General features: G+C 48.0%; 1 protein-coding gene across 1 annotated transcript in view; it reads right to left on the bottom strand.

Annotated features, from left to right (window-relative positions):
• Window positions 1-67: 67 nt before the first annotated feature.
• Window positions 68-26,744, bottom strand: part of LOC111971112 (ras-associated and pleckstrin homology domains-containing protein 1-like) — a 76,847-nt gene continuing 50,170 nt past the window's right edge. The window contains exons 6-19 of the mRNA XM_070445883.1: window positions 24,682-24,759; window positions 21,395-21,554; window positions 18,107-18,228; window positions 17,674-17,739; window positions 17,418-17,561; window positions 11,641-11,751; window positions 10,154-10,252; window positions 9,779-9,905; window positions 8,979-9,115; window positions 4,964-5,562; window positions 3,834-4,907; window positions 3,320-3,708; window positions 2,981-3,047; window positions 68-2,625 (exon numbers count right to left, since the gene is read on the bottom strand). Coding sequence (XP_070301984.1) covers window positions 2,145-2,625; window positions 2,981-3,047; window positions 3,320-3,708; window positions 3,834-4,907; window positions 4,964-5,562; window positions 8,979-9,115; window positions 9,779-9,905; window positions 10,154-10,252; window positions 11,641-11,751; window positions 17,418-17,561; window positions 17,674-17,739; window positions 18,107-18,228; window positions 21,395-21,554; window positions 24,682-24,759 — 3,654 coding nt within the window. The 3' untranslated portion in view covers window positions 68-2,144. The remainder of the gene's footprint in view (window positions 2,626-2,980; window positions 3,048-3,319; window positions 3,709-3,833; window positions 4,908-4,963; window positions 5,563-8,978; window positions 9,116-9,778; window positions 9,906-10,153; window positions 10,253-11,640; window positions 11,752-17,417; window positions 17,562-17,673; window positions 17,740-18,106; window positions 18,229-21,394; window positions 21,555-24,681; window positions 24,760-26,744) is intronic.

The raw sequence follows: 26,744 nt of genomic DNA on the forward strand, positions 1-26,744 counted from the left end.
CCTTTAAGTTAACCAATAAATGAACCATAGAGTTGGTGATAAACAAGAGAGCAGTACAGGGTYGAGGTATGATTACAAACATTTATATTGTGATCTTCGGCAAGTAGAGACATTTAGTCTGCGATCTCCCCCCGTTTTATTCATTTAGTTTCATATGGCCCCCAAAATCAGATACACAACACGTCAATAATTTAATGCCTACTTCAGTTTGACATACTGCAAACCAACAACCTGAAAAGGATGATATTCAATCATGAAAATGCACAGGCTCTGGTGTGAAGTTTCCCCTGGGTACAGATCTAGGATCAGCTTCCCTGCCCCCAACCAGCAAAAATGCGCAACTGACCCAAGATCAGCGTCTAGAGCCAACTTCACCAATACAGAGCAGAAGCAATATAGATAAGCAAGATTAACATGACAGCATGTTTTATGCGTCTAGTAGTGGTCCCTCAACATTCATGGTCCACTTGAGTTCAGTCATTCAGCTTTATTTGGTTATGGTCGCTATACTGTAGCTATTGCTGAAAATAGTGGAAACCGAAGCTAATGCTTCTATCAATCCAATCCAAGATGGTCACACTTCGGGAGAAGAGTGGAGAATTGGGACACACCCTACATTGAACTTTTAAGATGTCAGCACCTTGATAGCCAGGCTTATTAGGACAATAAGTACTAGCACCCTTGAAATGAAGGCATTGGTGCGAGAACCCCGCCCGCCCCCTCTCTGCACTGCCCTTTGGCAGGAGAAGCAGGAAACTGCACCACACTGGGATGTTTAGGCCATAAAAACAGGATATAGAAAGCAACATTCAATTTTAATGCGAGCCAGACGGGAATTTGTGAATTAATTTAGCCAGTCAGGTCTAGTCTAATGCTACTGGCAACATAATTCAATGATCAGTACCTTAAAGCAACAACGTGTCGCTTCAATTTTAGCCACCATGTTGAGAATAACTGAGTATATGGTAAACGGCACCTGGAGCATAGCTGCCCCCACTCTGTACATTCTATTTCTATGATTTTTAGGCCATGTCATGTGACAATCTAAAGGCGGCAGGGGCCGATGGGAGGGGAGCAGAAGCTGTTACTGTACAGATAAACAGAAGCAGATGTTCATTAGGCACCAAACATTTTAAAGCATGTCCCAACGAAAATCGAAAATGTGTGTTTCTTATTGGACAAATCCAGTGAGTCCCTCCCTGTTTCACAGTCCGTTTCTTCTGCTTGGTGCCTAATGAACCCGACTCAGATGCCGGTCAGGTCAAAGGTCAAACAAACACAGCACACAACCCACAGGGCATTCGAAAGACATACACACAACGTGCCGTTCCAGTCTTCAGTTAAGCAAAAAAAATTGTATGCATTAAATTAAAAATKAACAAACAAAAAATTATTCCCAGTCACAAATGTTACCAGGTGCACAGTCATGGTTTCGTGCCTTTGGGAGGAGAGAATCTCATTTTTTTCCATTTGGAGATTCTTTCGAGAGTGCAATCGTCTGTGAAAAAAGGCGTCCTTCCGATTTGCGTTTTACACTTGTAAAACATTCAGGGAATACTTAGGAAATGTCAAAACTCTCTGAGAATTCTTATCTCATTGATTAAAGTTTTTCGATCTTATCCGCATCTCTCCAACATACTTGCAGCTTTTAAAAACGTAACTATAAAGAAAATCCTTTCATGTATTAAATAACTTCATATAAAAACAGAGGCAAAATAGCAATCCCTATTACAGAGGCCTTCCTTTATGAGCTGTCCCCCATTTATCTCTCGCTCTCACACATATGGATGCATATGCACACATACACGGGTACGCACACAAAACGGGTACACACACACACACACACACACAGAGCTTCATGTTTTACAGCATGTCCATGCAGTACCAATGCAGAATGAATGAGTCGTTATTATGGTTTTCTGACTACGTGGCACAAACATACGGCGAAGAAGCTGATACATGGTTTGGCGTTTCCTTATTTACATGGTTAAGTATTCACCATCATAATCATGGAACACGAGGAGTTCAGTTTGTCAATGTCCACTGACGGTCCTGTGTGATAGATATATGATAGATAGAAGCTCCTCTCCAAGAGAGGTAAAGTAGGCATCATCCAACAGTCTCCCTTTCTACCACTCCCCTGGTCAGTGTGTCAGTTTGGTGTTGCCCCCCCTCTTGGGTGGGGCCGGTGGGGGCCCCCGCCGTAGCGTTGCATAGCCTGAGACGTTCCCCCCTGACAGCAACTCGGGMGGTGGAGGGGGCAGTGCCAACTCCATGTCGTCCATGGTGCCCGAGGCGGGCTCCAGCTTGGGGCCGGACAGGCGGGACGAGGAGAGCGAGCCCTGCCGGCTCACCGACTTGCGCTTCAGAGTCCGGTTCAGGTCGTCCATGAAGTTGCTCCAGGCTGGGGGGCGCGTTGTTGCCCTGTTCCCCTTGGGGGGCGAGGTAGGCAAGGGGCAGGCATTTGGGGAGGCGGGGACAGGGCGCGGGGGAGACGGCTTTTCCGCTGCAGCGTGGGGGTGGGCCTTCTTCAGGGAGACCCTTGCCCAGGAGGAGTTGATGGTGGCGGGGGGAAGGGGGACGGGAGGGGCGGCGGTACTTTTGCTGGGGTTTACCACTGCTACCCTTAGGTTGGGCGCCGAGTGGCGTCACTGGGCAGTGGAGGAGGGGGGAAGAGATCAAGACGCCGGCGGGGATGGGCGGAATGTAGGCCAGTGGCGCAATGGGAGTCGGCTGGACTGGTGCTGCTGGCCACTTGACCCACTTTGGCGCTGCAGGGCCAGGGGCAGGTTGGCCAGGGTTTCAACTTGCTGGCTTGGGGGCGCCAGGGGGGGGCCGGGGAGGAGAGGGGTCGTTAGAGGGAGACACTACGCCAAGGACACGGGCAGGGAGGATGGGAGGTGGAGGGGGAAGAGGAACTGGGGGGCGAATTGCTGAGAAGGTTCTGCGGGACTCCTGTATTCAGCGCGAAGAGTTAGACTTGATGCTGGAGGCCTTCTGGGGGGTGGCGGGCCGCTTGGGGCTTCCTGGCGCCCCAGCATGAGAGCCTGAGGAGGGTGTGGAGGAGCCGATGGAGATCTTTCAGGGGCGAGATAGGTTGCCGGGTGGAGAGGGGGGGGGCGGAGGGGTGGGGCCGAGTGATGGGAGGGGGAGGTGGAGCAAGAGGGGCAAGGTCTGGTGACTGGAGCAGGTGGGGACGGAGGAGGAGGGGGAGGGAAGGAGTGAACGGCAGGCTGCTCTCAAGAAGCGGGTGGAGGGAACTCAGAGGCCTGTTGCTGGGCCTGTCACAGCCTGGCTGCCACTTGGTTTGGCCTTTCACCGCAGGAGGGGATAGGGGGCTTTGGCGCTCTCAAGTTGATTGGTTGACAGTGTGGACCCTGGGAACTGGCTTGCCATCTGTTTTCACGCAGGGAGGTAGTGGTGGGCGGGCTCGTGATGACATGGTGTGGCGGCTTGGAGAGGCTGTGCTGCTTGGGAAATTGGGAGGGGGCTGGTTGGGGGTGTGAGCTATCTGGGAGGCTGTGCTGCTTCTTCATTGAACCGGAGGAGGAGGGGTGGGGGTGGGGGAGGAGTAGGGGCAGAGGTGGGGCGGGGGGGAGAGGGGAAACAGGGTAGAGAGGCTTCCGGGCACTTGTGGTGGAGAGAAGCACCGGGGAGAAGGTTTTGGGTAGGGCAGCGGGGGGGAGCAGCTGCGGGCGAGTACTGCTGCTGAGGAGTTGGGGGAGGAGGAGGTGGGGGAGGAGGAGGTGGGGGAGCCACCGAGAGCTTCTGGGGAGGCGGTGGGGTATGAGGGGGAGGTGGCGGGGGAGGAGGCGGTGGCGGGGGGACTCTACCAAAGTCTGGCAGCGGGTGGGACAGAGGCCTGGAGGGGACGCTGGGGAAACTTCTGGGCCAGTGCTCGCCGGAGGGCGTTGGCACGTAGGGCAATGGGCAGCAGACCTGGCATGGGGTCTGGGGCGGTGGAGGAGGAGGGGAGGGGGGATTGCCGTTGCTCCCGGCGGTGGTGGGATGGAAGCTGGGGCAGGCCGGCGCGGGCTGGGGGAACGAGCGGAGTGCGGGGCCATGGCCGACCAGAGCAAGGCATGGAGGGGGGGAGGGGCGGGCGGGGGAGGCGGGACGTTGATGTTTGTTTGACCAGCGGTTTGACAGCGTCTGATGGGGAGAAGGCGGGGCTTGACTGACGGCCCTGGGTGGGGCTTTGGTGGTTGTTCTGCGCCCTGTGGTGATTGGCGGCCTGGTGGGGGCGTTCTGGTTCTGCAGCCGGGTGATGGTGTGTACTTGCGAACACTGTGGGGCCCGATGTAGTGAGGGGTGTGCTGGCAGGCAGGGGTGGCGGGGAGGGGGTGGCGGGGGTGGAGGGGGCACAGCTTGGTTGTAGCTGGCTGTAGGGCTGTGGGGACAGCTGTTGGGGTGGTGGAGGAGAGAGCTGGGGGGGTGGTGGAGAGAGCTGGGGGGGGGTGGTGGAGAGGGTTGGGGGGCAGGGAGGGCAAGACCTGGGTGTAACTGCTGCGGATCTGGGGGGGTAGCTGTTGGGGTGGTGGAGAAAGCGCTGGGGGGGCAGGGAGAGTGGTGTAAGGGGTGGGCTGGGGGGGGTTGGTGAAAGGGAGGGCAAGACCTGGGTGTAACTACTGCGGATCTGGGGAGGCAGCTGTTGGGGCGGTGGAGGGGAGGGCTGTGGGCGGTGGGGGAAGGGCTTGTTGGGGGGTGGAGGGAAGGGCTGTTGGGGCGGTGGAGGAAGGGCTGTTGGGGCGGTGGAGGGAGGGTTTGGGGCTGTGGAGGAAGGGCTGTTGGGCGGTGGAGGGAAGGGCTGTTGGGCGGTGGAGGAAGGGCTGTTCTGGCGGTGGAGGGAGGGCTGTTCTGGGCGGTGGAGGGAAGGGCTGTTCTGGCGGTGGAAGGGAAGGGCTGTTCTGGCGGGGAGGGAAGGGCTGTTCTGGGGTGGAGGGAAGGGCAGGGAAGGCAAGACCTGGGTGTAACTGCTGCGGATCTGGGGGGGCAGCTGTTGGGGCGGTGGAGGGAAGGGCTGTTGGGGCGGTGGAGGGAAGGCTGTTGTGCAGGGTAGGCAAGACCTGGGTGTAACTGCTGCGGATCTGGGGGGCAGCTGTGGGGCGGTGAGGGGAGGGCTGTTGGGGCGGTGAGGGAGGGCTGTTGGGGCAGGTGGAGGGGAGGGCTGTTGGGGCGGTGAAGGGGAGGGCTGTTTGGGGCGGGGGAGGGGAGGGTGTTGGGGCGGTGGAGGGAGGGCTGTTGGGCGGTGGAGGGAGGGCTGTTCTTGGGCGGTGGAGGGGAGGGCTGTTGGGACGGTGGAGGGGAGGGCTGTTGGGGCAGGGTAGGCAAGACCTGGGTGTAACTGCTGCGGATCTGGGGGGGCAGTTGCTGTTGAAGTGGGGAGGAGGTACCCCCCTGTGGCTTGGGGGGTAGAGCGTGGGTGTAGCTGCTGCGAGTCTGGGGAGGCGGYTGCTGTTGTGGCTGTGGTGGCGCAGCCAACGCAGGGGGTTCCAGTTGTGGGGTCTGGCGGTGCGTTTGGGCAGGGTGGGGGAGGGTGGCGCCTCGGGTGGACTCCCTCATCTGTGCGGGGATAGAGAAGTACACACAATGAGTACAGGATCACCATGGACTATCTGTTGATAAGCGACGGCTTGAGTATAAGAATATTTTGAAGATAAATACACAACGYAGAGGATGAGAGGACAARAGTACTAGAATTAATGGTCAATGGGGAATTGTCAATATAAATAGGAGTTGGGTTTCAGTTCAACAGAATCTGTGRAATGTCACTCCTGAACTCAGKGTGCTACGTTCTGTACATTGAGTCTGGAGCAGGATACTTGTTATTTGGCCATTGGCCCAGTTGTACTGCACGGACTTCTGATTGGTCAACCCCAGGCTAGGGTGGGGGGTTATAAATGGCATCCTCTTCCTTTGTTCTGTGGAGAAAAGCTGAGGACAGGGGAGAATGAACATCTACCTCCCAGCATAACATTATGATTTGTCCTCTTTGAATAAACCWATTTTTCTCCCCCTGATTTGCTTTGGAGTATGTGTTATTGAAGAATAACATAAATTGCTAACAATAAGGGTACGGTTAGAATAAGGATTCGGGTAAGGGTTAGCATAARGTTAAGGCKAGGGTTAAGTTTAGGATAAGGGTTAGTAGATAGTGAAATCAGCCCCAGTGTTATGAGTGGGCATTAGGTGGCCTGGACCGCCCTACCGTACCTCCTCCCGTCCAAATAAAGTATTTAAATATTGATAAATTATTTGACCGAGATGAGCAGAGACAGGAAGACTCATCAATCTCAGATAAATCATCAGAGCGAGCGAAACAGCGCCCCCCTGTCTGAGTATGTGTAGCCCATGTATGTGATGCTGTCTGGACAAAAATAGTATGGCATGTCATACTCTTTTTGGCCAGACAGCATCACATACTGTACATGGGCAAAATATTGGTCGCATACACATATTTAKCCAGATGTTATTGTGGGTGTAGCAAAATGCTTGTGTTCTTAGCTCCAACAGTGCAGTAATATCTAACAATTCACAACAATACACACAAATCTAAAAGTAAAAAAATGGAATTAAGAAATAYAGAAATATTAGGACGAGCAATGTCAGARTCCGGAGTATAAATATATATGTGATGGGATGTATAGACATTATGGACAGTACGTGTATATAATATTTAGTATATTTGTAGAGTACGTAGTATAGAATATTGTATATATACAGCAATAGTTGAATAGGATGGCACTGACTAGAATACAGTATGTAAACATTATTAAAGTGACCAGTGTTCCATTAAAAGTGACTATTGATTCCATGTCTATGTGCATAGGGCAGCAGCCTCGAAGGTGCAGGGTTGAGTAACCAGGTGGTAGCCGGCTAGAGACGGCTATATAAACAATCTGATGGCCTTGAGATAGAAGCTGTTTTTCAGTCTCTCGGTCCCRGCTTTGTTGCACCTGTACTGACCTCGCCTTCTGGATGATAGCGGGGTGAACAGGCCATGGTTGATATTCTTGATGATCCTTTTGGTCTTCCTGTGACATCAGGTGCTGTAGGTGCCAGACGGTGATACAGGATGCTCTCAATGGTGCATTTGTGAGGGTCTTAGGGGCCGAGACGAATTTCTTCAGCCTCCTGAGGTCGAAGAGGTGCTGTTGCGTCGTCTACACCACAATGTCTGTGTGGGTGGACCGTTTCAGATTGTCAGTGATGTGTACGCCGAGGAACTTGAAGCTCTTCACCTTCTCCACTGCGGCCCCGTCGATGTGGATGGGGGCGTGCTCCCTCTGCTGTCTCCTGAAGTCCACGACCAGCTCCTTCGTTTTGTTGATGTTGTAAGACAGGGGCCAAGCCGGGGCTGAAAGCATCGCTCTGATGCTTTCTCTGGTGAGATAGTTGTTTCAGACACTTGCACATTGAAGGAAAGTTGGCGGGTGCACAGTGCACTGTTTGGATGCTGGAATTATTTTTGACGAACGTGAAAAATGTAACCTACTTTTTGAAGTGATTTGTTTGACAAAATCGGTTGAACACATCACGACTGGTTGTGTTCATGCCACATTTAAAAAGGTCATAAAAAAAAAAAAAATACTCTGACGTTTTAAGTCATGCCGCCCTCGACTTTACCTAAAAAAGTCTATAAAACACACTGCCATTGTTAGAATTTTAATATCAGAAACAGAACTGGTGTTATAACCACTGTTAGGAGGGCATGTCATTTTCTTTATGGTATTCCCACCTTGCCCCCCACTACTCCCGACAGTAGGGCCTGCTTCCCTCCTCCCGATAATTAAAAGGTGCCGTGCCCAGTTGATAATTACCCCGACAGTTGCCTCGAAACTGAACATACACCAAAACTAATTTCACACTAACCGTTTGGATAGAAAAAGTTAGAGACAATGCAACTGTCTGATTATCAGCACAAAATGTCATCACAGAGAGCCGCCGGCCCTACATCTCAAGCAAAAAAACAACATCAGCAACGCACTCACTAGCTTTCGTTGTTTATGTGACATGCTCCAACTTGTGCCATAGTGTGAAGACACACCATGTAAGCACGAGCGGATAGTAATTGACCATTTTTGACTGCGGTCATATATTCATTAGAATGACATTTATGCTTTTGTGGTGATTTTCACTATTTACACTTGGAGCTTATAATAATGTTAAGGCAACGAATGTTTCATCATTTGACCGTGCATCTTGCTGACTGTGCATCTTGGTGGTTGGGATATCGTATTTTTTTGCAGATGTAAAAAGCTGTTAGTTCCAACATATGCTTTCTGTTTCATAGTTGTAACAAAGGCACTCCACAAATAAAATGTGTTTTTACATAAACAGTAACAAACTATATTTTTCATATTCTAATGTTACCTTCATAAACACAACCAAATGATTATTTTTGCGATAGCATGTATGAAATGTATTAATTAAACTGTTAGAATGTTGCAGTCCGAATGACTGCTCATTAGCTTGAATGGCGGTTCTAGTTTTTCCACGGAAAGAGGTCCTGCAAAAAAAAAAAAAAAAACTTGCCCCATATGGAAATCAAAAGGCCCCCATATGGAAATCAAAAGGACCCCATATGGAAATCAAAAGGCCCCCATATGGAAATCAAAAGGACCCCATATGGAAATCATAAGTAGTCCAACTGATTTGTTCTGGCGCCGGCCCTGGTTGAAATGTTACTGATAGTCTTATCTGTAGATGCTCTACAGACAGACTATCAAAATAAAGTGTTACCCGAAAGTAGAACCTTAGTAGTACCAGCAATGAGTGAAAGAAAAATTCAAGCAAAGACAGAAAGGAAAAAAAGTGCGATTGAGACAAAATCAATCATTTACATAAAAAAATCTGATGGAGACAAAGAGAAGAGGAGAAAGGAGAGATAACGGAGAGACATATAGAGAGATGAGAGGAAATACAAAGGAGGGATATATTGGCGTGAAGAGGAGAGGTCAAAGGGGAGAAGGACTAACCCTGGTGTTCTCCTCCATCTGCGTTCCTCTCTTCCAGGCCTCAGAGAAGATGGAGCTGACCACGCTCTGGGAGCGCCCGTGGCTGGAGGCCGTGTCCACTCCACTGTCTGACTGGCCCGAGTGGTTCGACTGGGACTCTGGGGGGCACACACACACAGCCATGGAAGAAAGCCGCTAGATGCTGATCTTGGGTCAGTGTTGCATTTCCCCACTAATGGTTAAGGTTAGGATTGGGCAAGGGGAAGCTGATCCTAGATTTGTACGTAGGGGGAAAACTCACCCCGGAGCATATAAACACTAGATTTCTGACCTCTGCATTGGCTAACAAGAGTCTCTGAAGCCACCGAACTGCCACATTTAGTACTCCCTCTTCTGCAGATTTGATTAATGGGAGTGAATGTGTAAAAAAGGGTGAATCCACATGTCTGTAGATAGACAAGAGATCTTGTTTATCACCTAAACCCTCAAAACCACAACAACTGATTCAAGATCAGAACTAGAATAAATTGACCTACTGCTAGACAGGGGTTGTGGTCAACTCCATCTGAACTTCAATTCATAAATTGAATCGAAAAGTCGTCATTGAAAATAATGGCCAATCAATTAATTAATAGCATATCAATCTCTACTGAATCAACATCACCTCAAATTGAGGTCAATTCGATTTGGTTACCAAGCTGATCCCGGATCTGTGCTCGTCTATCACAGTCCCCCAGCCATTACCATTAGGCCTCAGTGGACCACCGTGGACTTGAGCAGCTGATCCCAGACCAGTTGTAAGCCCTGGAAGGCTGACTCACCGGGCAGACTGGCTGAGCCGGAGCTGGAGCCAGAGCGGATGCTGGAGGTGGAGAGGGAGGACCAGTCGTAGGCCGCCTCCGTGCGCTTCATGGCCTCCTGGTAGTTCACATACAGCAGTTTCCCGTACTACACCACCGCCACCGTGGGGGAAAGAGAGAGGTCACTGTTGTTTATTAAAGAGAAGCGCAGTTGCTAATTGTTCACATTGAATGTTGAATTTTGGTTGCATTGTAAAACAATCGTAAGTTAAGGGAAACAAACTTTTTTTTTTAAAGTAAGCTTTTAGTTCAGGGGACCCCTTTTGGCTTGAGAGAAACATTTCTATACAGCCTCTAGTAGTCATGTTTAAGAGTGACGTGGAGGTTAAGGTTCACCTTGGCGATGCGAATGCCGTTGAACCATTGGTGGAGGGTCCTGACGTCGTCACAGCACAGATACTTGATGTACTGGGACTTCTTCTGGATCTGGGGGTGCTGAACACACAGAGACATGCACACACGCGTTACCATGACAACGCAACAAATGTCGTTTCACTTTGTTCCTAGGAGGAGGAATGGACAATCAGGCTACTCACAACTGCTGTCCAGAAGATTGATCCCATGGGCTAAATTGCCATGACCAGTGGTTTCAAGTTTGTAGCCGTACCTTTTATACGGGCTGATCATAGCGAAAAAGGAAATAATTCTGCATTTCCCGCTGGGTAAACACATTGCAAATAGGTTCAGGATGACTCCTTCGGATAAAGCTGGGTAGCTGATATTCAGAGTTTAAACCGCCAAATTGATTACTAATAGGAATCAGGACTAATAAAGCCAAAGCAACGGGCATTTTATTATTATTTTATTACAAACGGTGGGCCTTCCACATGAACGGGCATTCCTAAAATTCCACATGGTAGGCTGCACCCCAGTAAGCGTGGACCGACACCAATGTCTTTTTAGACCCGTCCGGACCGGCCGTCTTATTTACAAACGGTAGGAMCACCACAGATGGGCATTCCTAAAATTCATTTTCAGGCGACACTGTGGGCGATACCTCAATAAGCACGGACCAACACCGACGCCTTTTGGATTTGTTTTTTTGGCCCTGTCCAGACGCCTTTTTTTTGTGCAGTCTGGACCCGCCTGGATTTCCACATACGTAGGTTTTTGGTTCGGTCCGGACCGAATCAAACCAATCATAGATGTCTATGTTCAGATGTTGTCCGGCCTAGACCAGCCTTGATTTGGCCCAAACATAGACAGCTATAAATTCTGTCTTTTCAAATTTCATTTCGAACTGATTTCAACATCCAGAAAATACGTATTTGCAACGTCCGAAAAATAAATATTTATCCTAAATTGAACCTAACTTCAACGTCTGGAAAACACGTATTTTGAACGTCTTCTCAAAGTCAATTTCCTTACTAGTACTATTTGAATTTTACTGAGGGCGGCAAATTTTCTGTCTCGCCTTGGACCGGCCCTGATCGTTCCGTTCCAGTAAAGACATTGATTCCAAAACCACCCTTGATAATTGCCTTTGTGCCTGTTGGTTTGACTACAGCTAAAGATAGGTGGGTCAACATTAATAATATAGGAGAGTGGCGCCTTAACACTTATCATTGGTGTTTTTCAGGGTCTGTGCTTTTAGAAAGAAGTGGGCTCAAAGGATATCATTACCCAGACCCCCCCGGGACCACATCCACCACTAACAGATCCATCTTAATGGGCTTGTCCAGGCTCACCGCAACATCTCTACTCTAAAAATGTTCCACCCCTTGTCTAAAAATGAGTGGCCCATGTCCATAATCAATTCTCCACAAGGAGCAGAAGTGGAGTGTACCATTAGGTGAAAGGGGGGGGGGGGGGGGTTAGCTTACCTTAAGGGCCAGGCAGTAGTCTGTGGGGGCCTTGTACTTGCTGCGGTAGTCCTGGCCGTAGTACACATTAACGTGGTCCAGCTGTAGAAAGCATACCAGGTCCCTGGAGGCCTATATTGAGGGAGAGACAGGATTCAGATATGATTGATTATATCATATATTGCACGGGTAATCAAATAATATTTGAGAAGGTCCGGTCACACAATTTCCTAGGTGACAAAAGGTCCGGATGGATGTTGTTGTTTATCTTCATAGTAATAAACCCCAAACTTACAACCCCAAGCTGTCACACCACTCTTTTGCAGTTTTAAAGGTCATTTCCTGCAATTCTACACATTTTGCCATGTCTTGTGTGTTGATATGATACCAAAGTTGAATAACTGGACATTTCTTGACAGGTTAAACAGCTCTGTAGGTCTGTCAGTGAATGACAGGAGGAAAACTGCTCATGCACTACCAAATTTCTAAATTCTCCTTGTGCCTTCTACTATTGCAATTAAACAGCAGTAAGATAAAAGCTTGACCGATTTTTGCGAAATTTTTAATAAATTGTCTGAGGCTTTAGACTAGAGAAGTCTATAGGGAGAGAGAGGAGAGTGAGTGGAGATATAACTGATTATTAAGCAGCGAGTCGGAGTCTGAGGCCGAGCCTTCTCTGGTCTCTACTCCTCCCGTTACGGGGTCTGAGACGCCGAAGCTCCCACCATTAGCTCTGACAAATTGAAAACCCTAGTCATTGGCGACTCCATTACCCGCAGTATTAGACTTAAAACTAATCATCCAGCGATCACTGTTTTACCAGGGGGCAGGGCTACCGACGTTAAGGCTAATCTGAAGATGGTGCTGGCTAAAGCTAAAACTGGCGAGTGTAGAGAGTATAGATATATTGTTATCCACGTTGGCACCAACGATGTCAGGATGAAACAGTCAGAGGTCACCAAGCGCAACATAGCTTCAGCCTGTAAATCAGCTAGAAAGAGGTGTCGGCATTGAGTAATTGTCTCTGGCCCCCTCCCAGTTAGGGGGAGTGACGAGCTCTACAGCAGAGTCTCACAACTCAATCGCTGGTTGAAAACTGTTTTCTGCCCCTCCCAAAAGATAGAATTTGTAGATAATTGTCCCTCTTTCTGGGACTCACCCACAAACAGGACCAAGCCTGACCTGCTGAGGAATGACGGACTCCATCCTAGCTGGAGGGGTGCTCTCATATTATCTACGAACATAGACAGGGCTCTAACTCTTCTAGCTCCACAATGRAATAGGGTGCAGGCCGGGCAGCAGGCTGTTAGCCAGCCTGCCAGTTTAGTGGAGTAATCTCCCTGGAATAAAGACCTCCTCCATTCCTGTCATTATTGAAAGAGATYGTGATACCTCACATCTCAAAATAGAGCTACTTAATGTTAGATCCCTCACTTCAAAGGCAGTTATAGTTAATGAACTAATCACTGATCATAATCTTGATGTGATTGGCCTGACTGAAACATGGCTTAAGCCTGATGAATTTACTGTGTTAAATGAGGCCTCACCTCCTGGTTACACTAGTGACCATATCCCCTGTGCATCCCGCAAAGGCGGAGGTGTTGCTAACATTTACGATAGCAATTTTCAATTTACAAAATAAAAAGACATTTTTGTCTTTTGAGCTTCTAGTCATGAAATCTATGCAGCCTACTCAATCACTTTTTATAGCTACTGTTTACAGGCCTCCTGTGCCGTATACAACGTTCCTCACCGAGTTCCTAATCGGATCTTGTAGTCATAGCAGATAATATTCAAATTTTTGGTGATTTTAATATTCACATGGAAAAGTCCACAGACCTACTCCAAAAGGCTTTCGGAGCCATCATCGACTCAGTGGGTTTTGTCCAACATGTCTCTGGACCTACTCACTGTCACAGTCATACTCTGGACCTAGTTTTGCCCCATGGAATAAATGTTGTGGATCTTAATGTTTTTCCTCGACTATCGGACCACCACCACCATGCAATCGCAACAAATAATCTGCTCAGACCCCAACCAAGGAGCATCAAAAGTCGTGCTATAAATTCTCAGACAACCCAAAGATTCCTTGATGCCCTTCCAGACTCCCTCTGCGTACCCAAGGACGTCAGAGGACAAATATCAGTTAACCACTTAACTGAGGAACTCAATTTAACCTTGCACAATACCCTAGATGCAGTTGCACCCCTAAAAACATTTGTCATAAGAAACTAGCTCCCTGGTATACAGAAAATACCCGAGCTCTGAGGCAAGCTTCCAGAAAATTGGACTTCCGACTAGCTTGGAAAGACAGTACCGTGCAGTATCAAAGAGCCCTCACTGCTGCTCGATCATCCTATTTTTCCAACTTAATTGAGGAAAATAAGAACAATCCTAAATTTATTTTTGATACTGTCGCAAAGCTAACTAAAAAGCAGCATTCCCCAAGAGAGGATGGCTTTCACTTCAGCAGTAATAAATTAATGAACTTCTTTGAGGAAAAGATCATGAATAGAAAGCAAATTACAGACTCCTCTTTAAATCTGCGTATTCCTCCAAAGCTCAGCTGTCCTGAGTCTGCACAACTCTGCCAGGACCTAGGATCAAGAGAGACACTTAAGTGTTTTAGTACTATATCTCTTAACACAATGATGAAAATAATCATGGCCTCTAAACCTTCAAGCTGCATACTGGACCCTATTCTAACTAAACTACTGAAAGAGCTGCTTCCTGTGCTCGGCCCTCCTATGTTGAACATAATAAACGGCTCTCTATCCACCGGATGTGTACCAAACTCACTAAAAGTGGTAGTAATAAAGCCTCTCTTGAAAAAGCCAAACCTTGACCCAGAAAATATAAAAAACTAATCAGCCTATATCGAATCTTTCATTCCTCTCAATTTTTTTTGAAAAAGCTGTTGCGCAGCAACTCACTGCCTTCCTGAAGACAAACAATGTATACGAAATGCTTCAGTCTGGTTTTAGACCCCATCATAGAACTGAGACTGCACTTGTGAAGGTAGTAAATGACCTTTTAAGGGCGTCAGACCGAGCCTCTGCATCTGTCCTCGTGCTCCTAGACCTTAGTGCTGCTTTTGATACCATCGATCACCACATTCTTTTGGAGAGATTGGAAACCCAAATTGGTCTACACGGACAAGTTCTGGCCTGGTCTAGATCTTATCTGTCGGAAAGATATCAGTTTGTCTCTGTGAATGGTTTGTCCTCTGACAAATCAACTGTACATTTCGGTGTTCCTCAAGGTTCYGTTTTAGGACCACTATTGTTTTCACTATATATTTTAACTCTTGGGGATGTCATTCGAAAACATAATGTTAACTTTCACTACTATGCGGATGACACACTGCGGTACATTTCAATGAAACATGGTGAAGCCCCAAAATTGCCCTTGCTAGAAGCCTGTGTTTCAGACATAAGGAAGTGGATGGCCGCAAACTTTCTACTTTTAAACTCGGCAAAACAGAGATGCTTGTTCTAGGTCCCAAGAAACAAAGAGATCTTCTGTTGAATCTGACAATTAGTCTTGTTGGTTGTACAGTCGTCTCAAATATAACTGTGAAGGACCTCGGCGTTACTCTGGACCCTGATCTCTCTTTTGACGAACATATCAAGACTGTTTCAAGGACAGCTTTTTTCCATCTACGTAACATTGCAAAAACCTGAAACGTTCTGTCCAAAAATTATGCAGAAAAATGTATCCATGCTTTTGTTACTTCTAGGTTAGACTACTGCAATGCTCAACTTTCCGGCTACCCGGATAAAGCACGAAATAAACTTCAGTTAGTGCTAAATACGGCTGCTAGAATCCTGTCTAGAACCAAAAAATGTGATCATATTACTTCAGTGCTAGCCTCCCTACACTGGCTTCCTGTTAAGGCAAGGGCTGATTTCAAGGTTTTACTGCTAACCTACAAAGCATTACGTGGGCTTGCTCCTACCTATCTTTCCGATTTGGTCCTGCCGTACATACCTACACGTACGCTCCGGTCACAAGACGCAGACCTCTTAATTGTCCCTAGAATTTCTAAGCAAACAGCTGGAGGCAGGGCTTTCTCCTATAGAGCTCCATTTTTATGGAATGGTCTGCCTACCCATGTGAGAGACGCAGACTCGGTCTCAACCTTTAAGTCTTTACTGAAGACTCATCTCTTCCGTAGGTCATATGATTGCGTGTAGTCTGGCCCAGGAGTGTGAAGGTGAACCGGAAAGGCTCTGGAGCAACGAACCGCCCTTGCTGTCTCTGCCTGGCCGGTTCCCCTCTCTCCACTGGTATTCTCTGCCTCTAACCCTATTACAGGGGCTGAGTCACTGGCTTACTGGTGCTCTTCCATGCCGTCCCTAGGAGGGGTGCGTCACTTGAGTGGGTTGAGTCACTGACGTGATCTTCCTGTCTGGGTTGGCGGTATCATCGGATGGGGCCACAGTGTCTCCTGACCCCTCCAGTATTTATGCTGCAGTAATTTATGTGTCGGGGGGCTAGGGTCAGTCTGTTATATCTTATCCAGTGTCCTGTGTGAATTTAAGTATGCTCTCTCTAATTCGCTCTTTCTCTCTCTCTCTCTCTCTCTCTCTCGGAGGACCTGAGCCCTAGGACCATGCCTCAGGACTACCCGGCATGATGACTCCTTGCTGTCCCCAGTCCACCTGGCCGTGCTGCTGCTCCAGTTTCAACTGTTCTGCCTGCGGTTATGGAACAATGACCTGTTCACTGGACGTGCTACCTGTCCCAGACCTGCTCAATGATCGGCTATGAAAAGCCAACTGACATTTACTCCTGAGGTGCTGACTTGCTGCACCCTCGACAACTACTGTGATTATTATTATTTGACCATGCTGGTCATTTATGAACATTTGAACATCTTGGCCAGGTTCTGTTATAATCTCCACCCGGCACAGCCAGAAGAGGACTGGCCACCCCTCATAGCCTGGTTCCTCTCTAGGTKTCTTCTTGGGCTTTGGCCTTTCTAGGGAGTTTTCCTAGCCACCGTGCTTCTACACCTGCATTGCTTGCTGTTTGGGGTTTTAGGCTGGGTTTCTGTACAGCACTTTGAGATATCAGCTGATGTAAGAAGGGCTATATAAATACATTTGATTATATGATACTGGTTACAGACTGKCCAAGGTCCATGCCTAGAGGCCAAACTGGTTTGATACGGTATTAATTCAAGTAGAGGTTGAAATACGCACTGTTTGGCCAACAACGTGACAAATCTTATCAGATTACTGGTTTACTCATTGCAGAATTAACACCACAGGGTGGCATTGTATATACATGTTAAAAAAGGAGACAACCGATGGGATAATCAGAGAGGACAAGAAAACGGAAACGGTGTGGGGCAAAAATTAAGGTTCTAATCTCAACAACCCCCCCCCAATTGGCCAGGGGAATTTTCAATAGGCACGGAATGGGAAAACATTTTGGGAAAAAACTACTCCAAGGTTTACTTCCGTTTCATGCCTTCTGAACACGACCCTGGGCTAAAAGCTAAAGCATGTATACACACACACAACATGGGGCTGCGGTTGAGAAATATTGGTCTCCGGGGGTAACCAATGACCCATGATGCAATAGGAGAAGAGGCACATGCTCGGTCGATCCCCAGTGGAGTCCTGTGTCATCATATCCAGAAACAGGAAATACCAGAGATGGGGTGGATCTGTTTCTCATTAACATGTGAACCCAATACACACAATCAGGGACACACACACAATCAAATGTATTTTATAAAGCCATTTTTAACAGCAGCAGTCGATTGGCGTATTCAGTGGGTGGCTAACCTTAGCTTTGCCTTTCGGCACGTAGTAGATTCCCGATGCGCGCAGCAGGAAGTATCGCTTCTTCCACGACTTCTTCCCATCATCCTTCAGCCAGAGGATTCCCTCTATTTCTGGTACTGACACTGAGCTGCCACAGAAACACTCCTGCACAAACACATCATCGTTATTAGTGTAATCTTAAAGAGCGCGAGAGAGAGATGTCTGTGGTAGTGTGGGAGAGACCGTGTGTGTGTGTGTGTGTGTCTGTCTTTCTCACCTCTAGTAGGGCCTCTTTATTCCTATCGGCCATTTCAGAGGTCTCCTTCCTGCCCAACAAGTAGTTCTGTAAGTAAGCGGGGAAAATAGAGAGAAGGAGAAAGAGAAACAGAGGAGGAGAGGAAAGCAAAGGAGAAATAGACACGAGTTGAAAACAGCAGATCACACACTCCTCCAGACAAGCTGGCTCACCTAGCCTTCTCACCTAGCCTTCTCACCTAGCCTTCTCACCTAGCCTTCTCACCTAGCCTTCTCATGTCCAATGCATTATTCAGTCACGTATTGCCAGAGCCATGACCTACTTCTTAAACACACGCACTCTCAAGGGCTCTTAGCATGCATAAGAAATGTGTGTGTGTGTACTCTACACTAAAGCGGTGTGAGTAGTGCACACACAGCACATTGGAAGGGGTTTCCTAGTTCAAAGGTCTTACCTGGGGGTTCTTGAAGAGGGCATATTTCTCGATGCGCTCGATGAACATCAGTTTGTTATGGCTGTCTCTGGTCCAATTCAGTAGGTTCTCCACCAAGTTCTCATGGTCCTCAAAGATCCGCTCTGAGGACAGAGAGAGAGAGGGAGTGTGTGTGAAACATGGTTCAATCCAGACTAAGCATACCCTGGTCAAAGGTAGTGCACCAAAGAAGGAAAAGGGTGCCATGTGCTGCCTGCACCTACCCCGAGTGCTTCCTCTAGCATTAGAAAGGCTGGGCGCCCGTCCCTGACTCACACCATCACAGACAGATTAACAGTTGCAGAGACATTCACGGACAGTCTTGAAAACACAAACGGGTACAATACTAGCTACTACCTAGACAACACTACAAGTTGACACTGTCCGAGTGTCCACATTTGTCTCAGTGTCACAGTACGCCTCACTCTCTCCCCCCAAGTTTCCCCCTGTATCTCCCCAGCACCATCCCCAATATCTCACTCTCCCCCAGTATATTCCCAGCATCATCCTCCAATACATACTCTCCCCCAGGTATATCCCAGCATCATCCTCAAATATCTTCACTCTCCCCCGCTATATGCTGTCCTGACTCTATCATCCCCCAATATCGTCACCTCCCCTTCTCTCCCCCCTTCCACCCAACTCTCTGAAATACCCAATTACCCTCACTTCACTCCCCCCTTTTCTCACCCCCTCTCCCCTCCTCCCCCTCCTACTAGACTCCCAGGTATATCCCCAGCCTCATCCCCCAATTATCTCGACTCTCCAAGCCCCTGTATCTCCCAACATCATTCTCAACTCTCCCGCAGATATTCCCAGCATCACCCTCAATATCTCACTCTCCCCCAGTATCATCATCCCAATATCTCACTCTCCCCCAGTATATTACCAGCATCATCCCCAATATCTCACTCTCCCCCAATATATTCCCAGCATCATTCTCGCAATATCTCACCTCTCAACCCCTGTATCTCCCCAATATCTCACTCTCCCCCAGTATATTCCCAGCATCATCCTCAAATCTCATACTCTCCCCCAGTATATTCCCAGTATCACCCTCAATATCTCACTCATCTCCCCAGTATATTCCCAGTATCAATCCCCATATCACTCTCCCCCAGTATATTCCACATCATCCCAATATCTCATTCTCCCCCAGATATATTCCTCAGCATTTCTCCTATCCCCAATATCTCACTTCCTCCCAGTATATTCCCAGCATCATCCTCAATCTCATACTCTCCCCCAGTAATATTCCCAGTATCATCCCAAATATCTCACTCTCCCCAGTATATTCCCAGTATCATCCCCAATATCTCACTCTCCCCCAGTATATTCCCAGCATCATCCCAATATCTCACTCCCCCAGTATATTCCCAGCATCAGCACCTATCTCTCCCCTGTATCTCCCCATATCTCACTCTCCCAAGTATATTCCCAGCATCATCCTCAATATCTCACTCTCCCCCAGTATATTCCCAGTATTCAATCCAGAATATCTCACTCTCCCCTGTATCTCCCCAATATCTCACTCTCCCCCAATATATTCCCAGCATCATCCTCAATATCTCTCTCCCCCTGTATCTCCCCAATATCTTCACTCTCCCCCAGTATATTCCAGCATCCATCCTCAATATCTCACCTCTCCCATGTATACTCCCAATATCTCCTCCCCAGTATATTCCCAGCATCATCCCCAATATCTCACTCCTCCCCAGTATATTCCCAGCATCATCCTCAATATCTCACTCTCCCCCTGTATCTCCCCAATACTCACTCTCCCCAGTATATTCCCAGCATCACCTCAATATCTCACTCTCCCCCAGTATATTCCCAGCATCATCCCAATATCTCACTCTCCCCTGTATCTCCCCAAATATCTCACTCTCCCCCCAGTATATTCCAGCATCATCCTCAATATCTCACTCTCCCCCAGTAATATTCCCAGCATCATCCCCAATATCTCTCTCCCCCTGTATCATCCCCAATATCTCACTCTCCCCCAGTATATTCCAGCATCATTCCTCAATATCTCACTCTCCCCCCAGTATATCCAGTTCTCGCCAATCTCACTCTCCCCAGATATATTCCCGTATCATCCAGAATTATCTCTCTCCCCAGTATATTCCCAGGCATCATCCTCAATCTCATACTCTCCCCCAGTATATTCCCAATATCATCCTCAATATCTCACTTCTTCCCCCAGTATATTCCCAGCACATCCCCAATATCTCACTCTCCCCCAGTATATTCCCAATATCATCCTCATATTCCACTCTCCCCCGTAATATAATTCCAGTATTCACCCAAATTATCTCACTCTCCCCCTGTATATTCCCAGCATTCATCCCAAATATCTCACTCTCCCCCAGTATATTCCCAGCATCATCTCCTCAATCTCATACTCTCCCCAGTATATTCCCAATATCATCCTCAATATCTCACTCTCCCCCAGTAATTTCCCAGCATAGCATCCCCAATATCTCAACTCTCCCCCGAGTATATTTCCCCACAATCATCCTCAAATATCTCACTCTCCCCCAGTATATTCCCAGCCTCATCCCCAATATCTCACTCTCCCCCAGTATATTCCCAGTATCATCCCCAGAATATCTCACTCTCCCCCAGTTATTCCCAGCGAATCATCCCGAAATATCTCACTCTCCCCAGTATATTTCCCAGCTATATCCAGAATCTCACTCTCCCCCAGTATATTCCCAGCATCATTCCCCAATATCTCACTCTCCAACCAGTATATTCCCAGTATCAGCCAAATATGCTCAATCTCCCCCAGTAATTCCCAGCATCATCCCAATTTCATACTCTCCCCAGTATATTCCCAGATCATCCTCAAATATCCACTCTCCCCCAGTATATTCCCAGTATCATCCAGAATTATCACTCTCCCCCAGTATATTTCCCAGTATCATCCCAATATCTCACTCTCCCCCAGTATATCCCAGTATCATCCCAATATCTCACTCCCCCCAGTATATTCCACATTCATCCCCAATATCTCACTCTCCCCCAGTTATATTCCCAGCATCATCCTCAATTCCATACTCTCCCCCAGTATATTCCCAGTATCATCCAGAATATCTCACTCTCCCCAGTATATTTCCCAGTATCACCCCAATATCTCACTCTCCCCCAGTATATTCCCAGCATCATCCCCAATATCTCACTCTCCCCCAGTATATTCCCAGTATCATCCMSAATATCTCACTCTCCCCCAGTATATTCCCAGCATCGTTGCCAGTATATACATACCCATTTGCAGCTCGTTGATGGTCTCCACCAGTGACCAGTCGGGGCTGTAGCCACAGTGGGACTTGTCCAGCAGGCTGTCCAGCACCTGTCTGACAGTCTGTCTCTCATCCACCATCATGGTCTTGGAGCTCTCGTCCGACATGTGCACCCGGATCACCAGCTGGATGACGACGACGAGGGATGAGGAGAAAGAGGTGCAGAACGGTCAGGCTGTTCATATAGAACAGTTCTCTCACTAGCCTGAGTGCCAGTCTGTTTGTGCCATCATGCCAAATCTTTGTCATAACGAATGTTTGGCTTGAGAATGACGGCAATGGAGTTAGCAAGAGCTTAACCTAGTCCGCCGGCTGGCTCCCTCTTGGCTGGCTCCCTGTCGGGTTGAATTGTCAGGTTTTTACAGCGCCTCAAAACGGGACTTGACTGGAAGTCTATGGCAGGAACGGACTAAACAACCGCTGGTTTTAATTGGCTGATCTATTCGTCCATCACCATCTAGCATAACCCTTAAAATCTCCCCCCTACATTGTGGACGTCAAAGCGCACGGAGCAGAAGTGATAGAAAACAAGGACGTGAGTTTGGAAAATCTGAAAGTACATATCTTAGAAATAGTTCACCGGATAACTTTATATGCACCAACTCAGAATCAAATTGGGCTTCCCCGGAATAATATGGTCAATGTGATTTAATTGATGAATTTAATTGCCGATTTGCCATTTATCAAAGTTCCATSTAATACAGCTGTAGCAGGCCCTTTCAAGTCCCGTCTAATACAGCTGCAACAGGTTCGCTCCCTCTCCTGCCTCGACATTAAATCACATCCCTTTCAAGTCCCATCTAATACAACTGCAACAGGTTCGCTCTCTCTCCTGCCTCGACATTAAAATCACATCCCTTTCAAGTCCCACTTTGTTGCACAGTGTTACCAGGCTCTATGCGCCAGATACTTGAGCCTGGGGACGAGGTCAGCAAGAGCATAAACAGATCTGGGACCAGGCTACTTCATAACATAATTGTTGATATGAAACCAATTTCAGAGGGATGTTTCAGTGCCCCAAGGACAACTATTGAGGATGTGATTGAACCTGTGATATGCACCTTATGCCGCAGTGTGTAGTATGGTGTCACAACATGCTGGTTAAATACAGGCTGCATCTGAAATGGMACCCTATTCCCTATATAGCGCACTACTTTTGACCAGCGCCTTTCAGAGGTAGTGCAACTACTGTATATAGAGAATAGGGTGCCATTTTGGATGCAACCACAGTGTATTTACCAAGTGGATCTAAAAAGGTCATGGCTCCAAAGATTGAAACGGTCTTCAATTGAACTTAGTCCCGTCTCCATGCTGCCATCTAGAAAACATATCTAACGTACACAATGTTCGACAAATTCAGGCCCCTGTTCTGCTGCAGTCCTCGTCTCCAGCACTGGTTTGGTCCATTGAATGCACCCCATAGTAACTTAATACCACTGCGACAAAATCCCCCTTGTGTCACAACCGGGCTTCCCTAGCCCCAGCAGTGTGAGTGTAGATGGTTAGAGTGGTGGGCCAGTAACCAAAAGGTTGCTGGTTCGAATACCAGAGCCGACAATGTGCCTTTGAGCAAGGCACTTAATCMTMATTTGCTCCAGGGRCGCCGCACTTCTATGACTGACGCTGTAAAACAACACATTYGACTGCACCTATCCGGTGTACGGGGCAATAAAACATTTGTTGTTGTGTGTGTACGTGCTTGTGAGCGTGTGTGACACGGTAGGGATAAAAACACAGCCAGCACCCATGGAAGTGCTCAGTAATCCCCTCCCACAGGCACTACAACATCCAATCACTAAGTTAGTTGAGCCGATCAAATAGAACTCCAAACCAAACTGTAGCCAGGAAAGCGGCTGTGTCCTAGACATGGGCATCCATTGAGTTTGACCTACATCCACAGTCATGGGTTGAGTCYCARATGGCACCCTATTCCCTATACAGTGTACTTTTGGTCAAAAGTAGTGCACTATATAGTCAATAGGGTTCCATTAGGGCCGCTTTCAATAGACCCCCCCCAAAAATCCTCCCATTCTAAATCATAGGAGTCCAAAACCTGCCCTCCTAAAAACAAATCTAAAATCCTAGCCTGTAGCAAAGTGGAGGTGGAATCGGTTTCAATGCGACAGTCRATCTTTGCTGCGTTTTATATTGAAACCAATAATATAGAGCAAATTCAACAACACACACAGTTTCAAAGCAACATTCACAAAATGTCATATTTTYCTGTGTTCTACACATTTAACATGCAGAGAGAGAGAGCGAGAGGACGATAAAGGATGAAAGGATGAAAGAGCGGCCATTTTTGATTGAGCGTTTTTCTACAGTGGCGTTTTACGCCAACATATCTGAAGAGGGCACAATCTTTGCACGCTAATATCTTGGGTATTTTTCTCCTGAAATGGATCAATTTAATCTAGAAGCTGGCTTAAAAATCAGTCAGCGTGGACCGAAATGGATCAATTTGATCTAGCAGCTGGCTCAGTCAGTCAGCGGTGGACCGAAATGGATCAATTTGATCTAGAAGCTGGCTTAAAAATCAGTCAGCGTGGACCGAAATGGATCAATTTGATCTAGCAGCTGGCTCAGTCGGTCAGCGGTGGACCGAAATGGATCAATTTGATCTAACAGCTGGCTCAGTCAGTCAGCGGTGGACCGAAATGGATCAATTTGATCTAGCAGCTGGCTCAGTCAGTCAGTGTGGACCGAAATGGCGGGTCTACTCTCTACATAATGTACTGGGAGAATAAGAGCACATCGCTGTGTTCAATGGAGCCGTTTCATTCAGAGCAGTTGCACTTCATTCAAGCTCACCCACACTGGTGAAATGGCCCGATGGCCTGAAACTGGTGCCTGGTGTGGCTCACAGAACCAATTCACTGACTGGAACACAGTGCAAAAGGACTCCAGTTGTTCACGAAAACAAGACTTGTTTATATCAACCCAAAGGATAAGCAGTCTTACAGATGCCAGTGCAAAATGTCTGGATTGTCTCTCGTTCTCCCTCTCAGACACAGACATGCATGCACGCCCCACACACACACACACACACACACACACACACACAAACACTGCAATGACCTATTTTCTGAGCGTTTCACTGCATGTCTCTGAATGAAGTTAGTTCACACAGTGAATCTGAAGCAGATATGGAGAGGATCTTATGGAACTATGTATCACAATGGGAACGGACAGCACAAACAAGTGTAGAAAAACACTGTATACGGTTGTACATGGGTTAGGTCAGAACCTTACCTTTTTGACTTGCGCCTCCTTGATTTTCTCCAGGGCCACTCGGATCTTCTCGGCCTTCACTTTGGCCCCCTGCTCCTCCTAGACACAGAGCAACAGTTAACACACACACACACAGGCAATGGCCAAACGCATACACGCACAAAAAACCAACAGGCGCCTTTAATATTGAGCCATCCTCCTCCTCAATCACCTTCTCCTACTCTTTCCATACCTCTCCTCGTCGTAGGGCAGACAGTTGATGCCCTCTGAACTCCATTTGCCAGAGTGAGACCAACACCTCATCAGTCAGTACCACTCAGTCATTGACAGAGATGCATAAGCATATACATATTGTGCATTCCATCAATGGCCCTGGAATCGTTTACCTGGCCCCTCCAGCAAGACGCCATCACCTCCATCTCTGGTAGCCACCACAACACAGAACGCGCGTGTCCTCACACACAGATCAGCCCAACGCGTCCGACTCCAACCCAACAGTAGATAGCCCTAAAATCACCAGTGCTCCAACGCTCCATTGGTAAAAGTGAAAAGAAAAGCGCTCAAAGATGGCCGCCCTTTCATCCTTCTCTCCCCATTATCGCCCTCTCGCTCACTCTCTTTCTCTCGACTAGAGCAGAAGCCGAGATGCGGAAATCCCTTTGGTCTCGCTACACGGCGGATGGGACACAATAGTGGAGGATCCCCCAAATGGCAAGAATCTGCGGAAGATATGAAGTCCGGTCCCAAAAGTGTCCGTTTCCTACACTACAAAACAAAAAACCCAAAGATACTTACATAGTACATAGAGAAAGCCTAGATACTACACACAAAAAATTACGTTTTCCCGATGTTGGAACGTCACCATTCCAAAATCCCGATCTTCTCCTTCCAAGACCCTATTGAGTCCAGATGAATGGCAGAAAGCAATGTATTTAAGAAAAGGAAATCGATAGACCGTTATAGAGAGCGAGAGATCTTCGTCTCAGTTCTTCAGGAGTAACTGAGACCAACGCAAAGAGACTTCAACCTGCTTCCACTCACCTCTCCTCTGACACGCTACAGCCAGGAAAGCAAGACCGGAGTGGAGTGTGTGAGAGAGTACAGGCTCCTTGACACACGCACAAGATGAGCACCACTAACCCCTCTAACTCAGAGACGAGGCGCCCCTCCCCCTTCCATCCTCTCGCGAACAGCTGCGGAGTCCTGGGAGCGCGCCCAATCGCCAAGCCATAATCCCCACACAAACAGGAGAACCCCTTCACCGGCTGGCGACAGAGAGGACCCCTCTGTCCCGTCACCCAATCACAATGTGTACCCGCTCTCCTCTCACCAACCAGGGGGACCCGTTCGCCAGACCCTCTTCCCCCTTATCCAATCAGTGCAGGGGTAGCTGTGACCAGCTTTGCTTTGCCCCCCCCCCCCCCGACAACAGTAAACAGGGAGTGGTATTAGGGTAGTGAATATTTGGAGGGGGGGGGGGTTGGGGTATTAAGATCCAAGCCTCTTATCTGGGCACCCCCTCCTTGACCCAGTCAACCTGGGTCAAGGACACAGGGTTGGCCAAACACACTGTTTGGCCAACACGCAGTGACAGGCTTTCAGTGTGGAGTGTGTGTGTATCTGTGTGTGTAAGGGTTCAAAAGGACCAATGGAGGATTAAAATAYGGAGTCAATCCCAGTCACACTGTTAATTTAGCTTTTGGACTGCGAAACCCCTTCTCCATGTCCCCCTCCACAGCACTTTGCTTCCTGCATGCTCCTCAGTAAACACTAGAAACTAGATATCTCTCCTTCTCTACTGCAGGCACTTTCCTACTGCATTTTCACAGGATTCCATGGAGGCTGAATTAAAAAAAGGAATTTCTGCTGCGTCTATAAAAAAGCCGGTCTCGCTTCTTTCCCTTTGAAGTTTTACCCTCTCTCCCCGTCTCTTGTTCCCCTCCCTCTCCCCATCTACAGCTCTCTGTACTTGGTAGTTCTATTCTGACTCATGAAGCAGGGGAGAAGGGATAGTGTGGTGAAGCATCTCTCTGTCTCTGTGTGTGTGTGTGTGTGTGTGTGTGTGTGTGTGTGTGTGTGTGTGT

The sequence above is a fragment of the Salvelinus sp. IW2-2015 genome, linkage group LG12 (genome assembly GCF_002910315.2).
Source record: "Salvelinus sp. IW2-2015 linkage group LG12, ASM291031v2, whole genome shotgun sequence".
Classification (NCBI taxonomy): Eukaryota; Metazoa; Chordata; class Actinopteri; order Salmoniformes; family Salmonidae; genus Salvelinus; species Salvelinus sp. IW2-2015.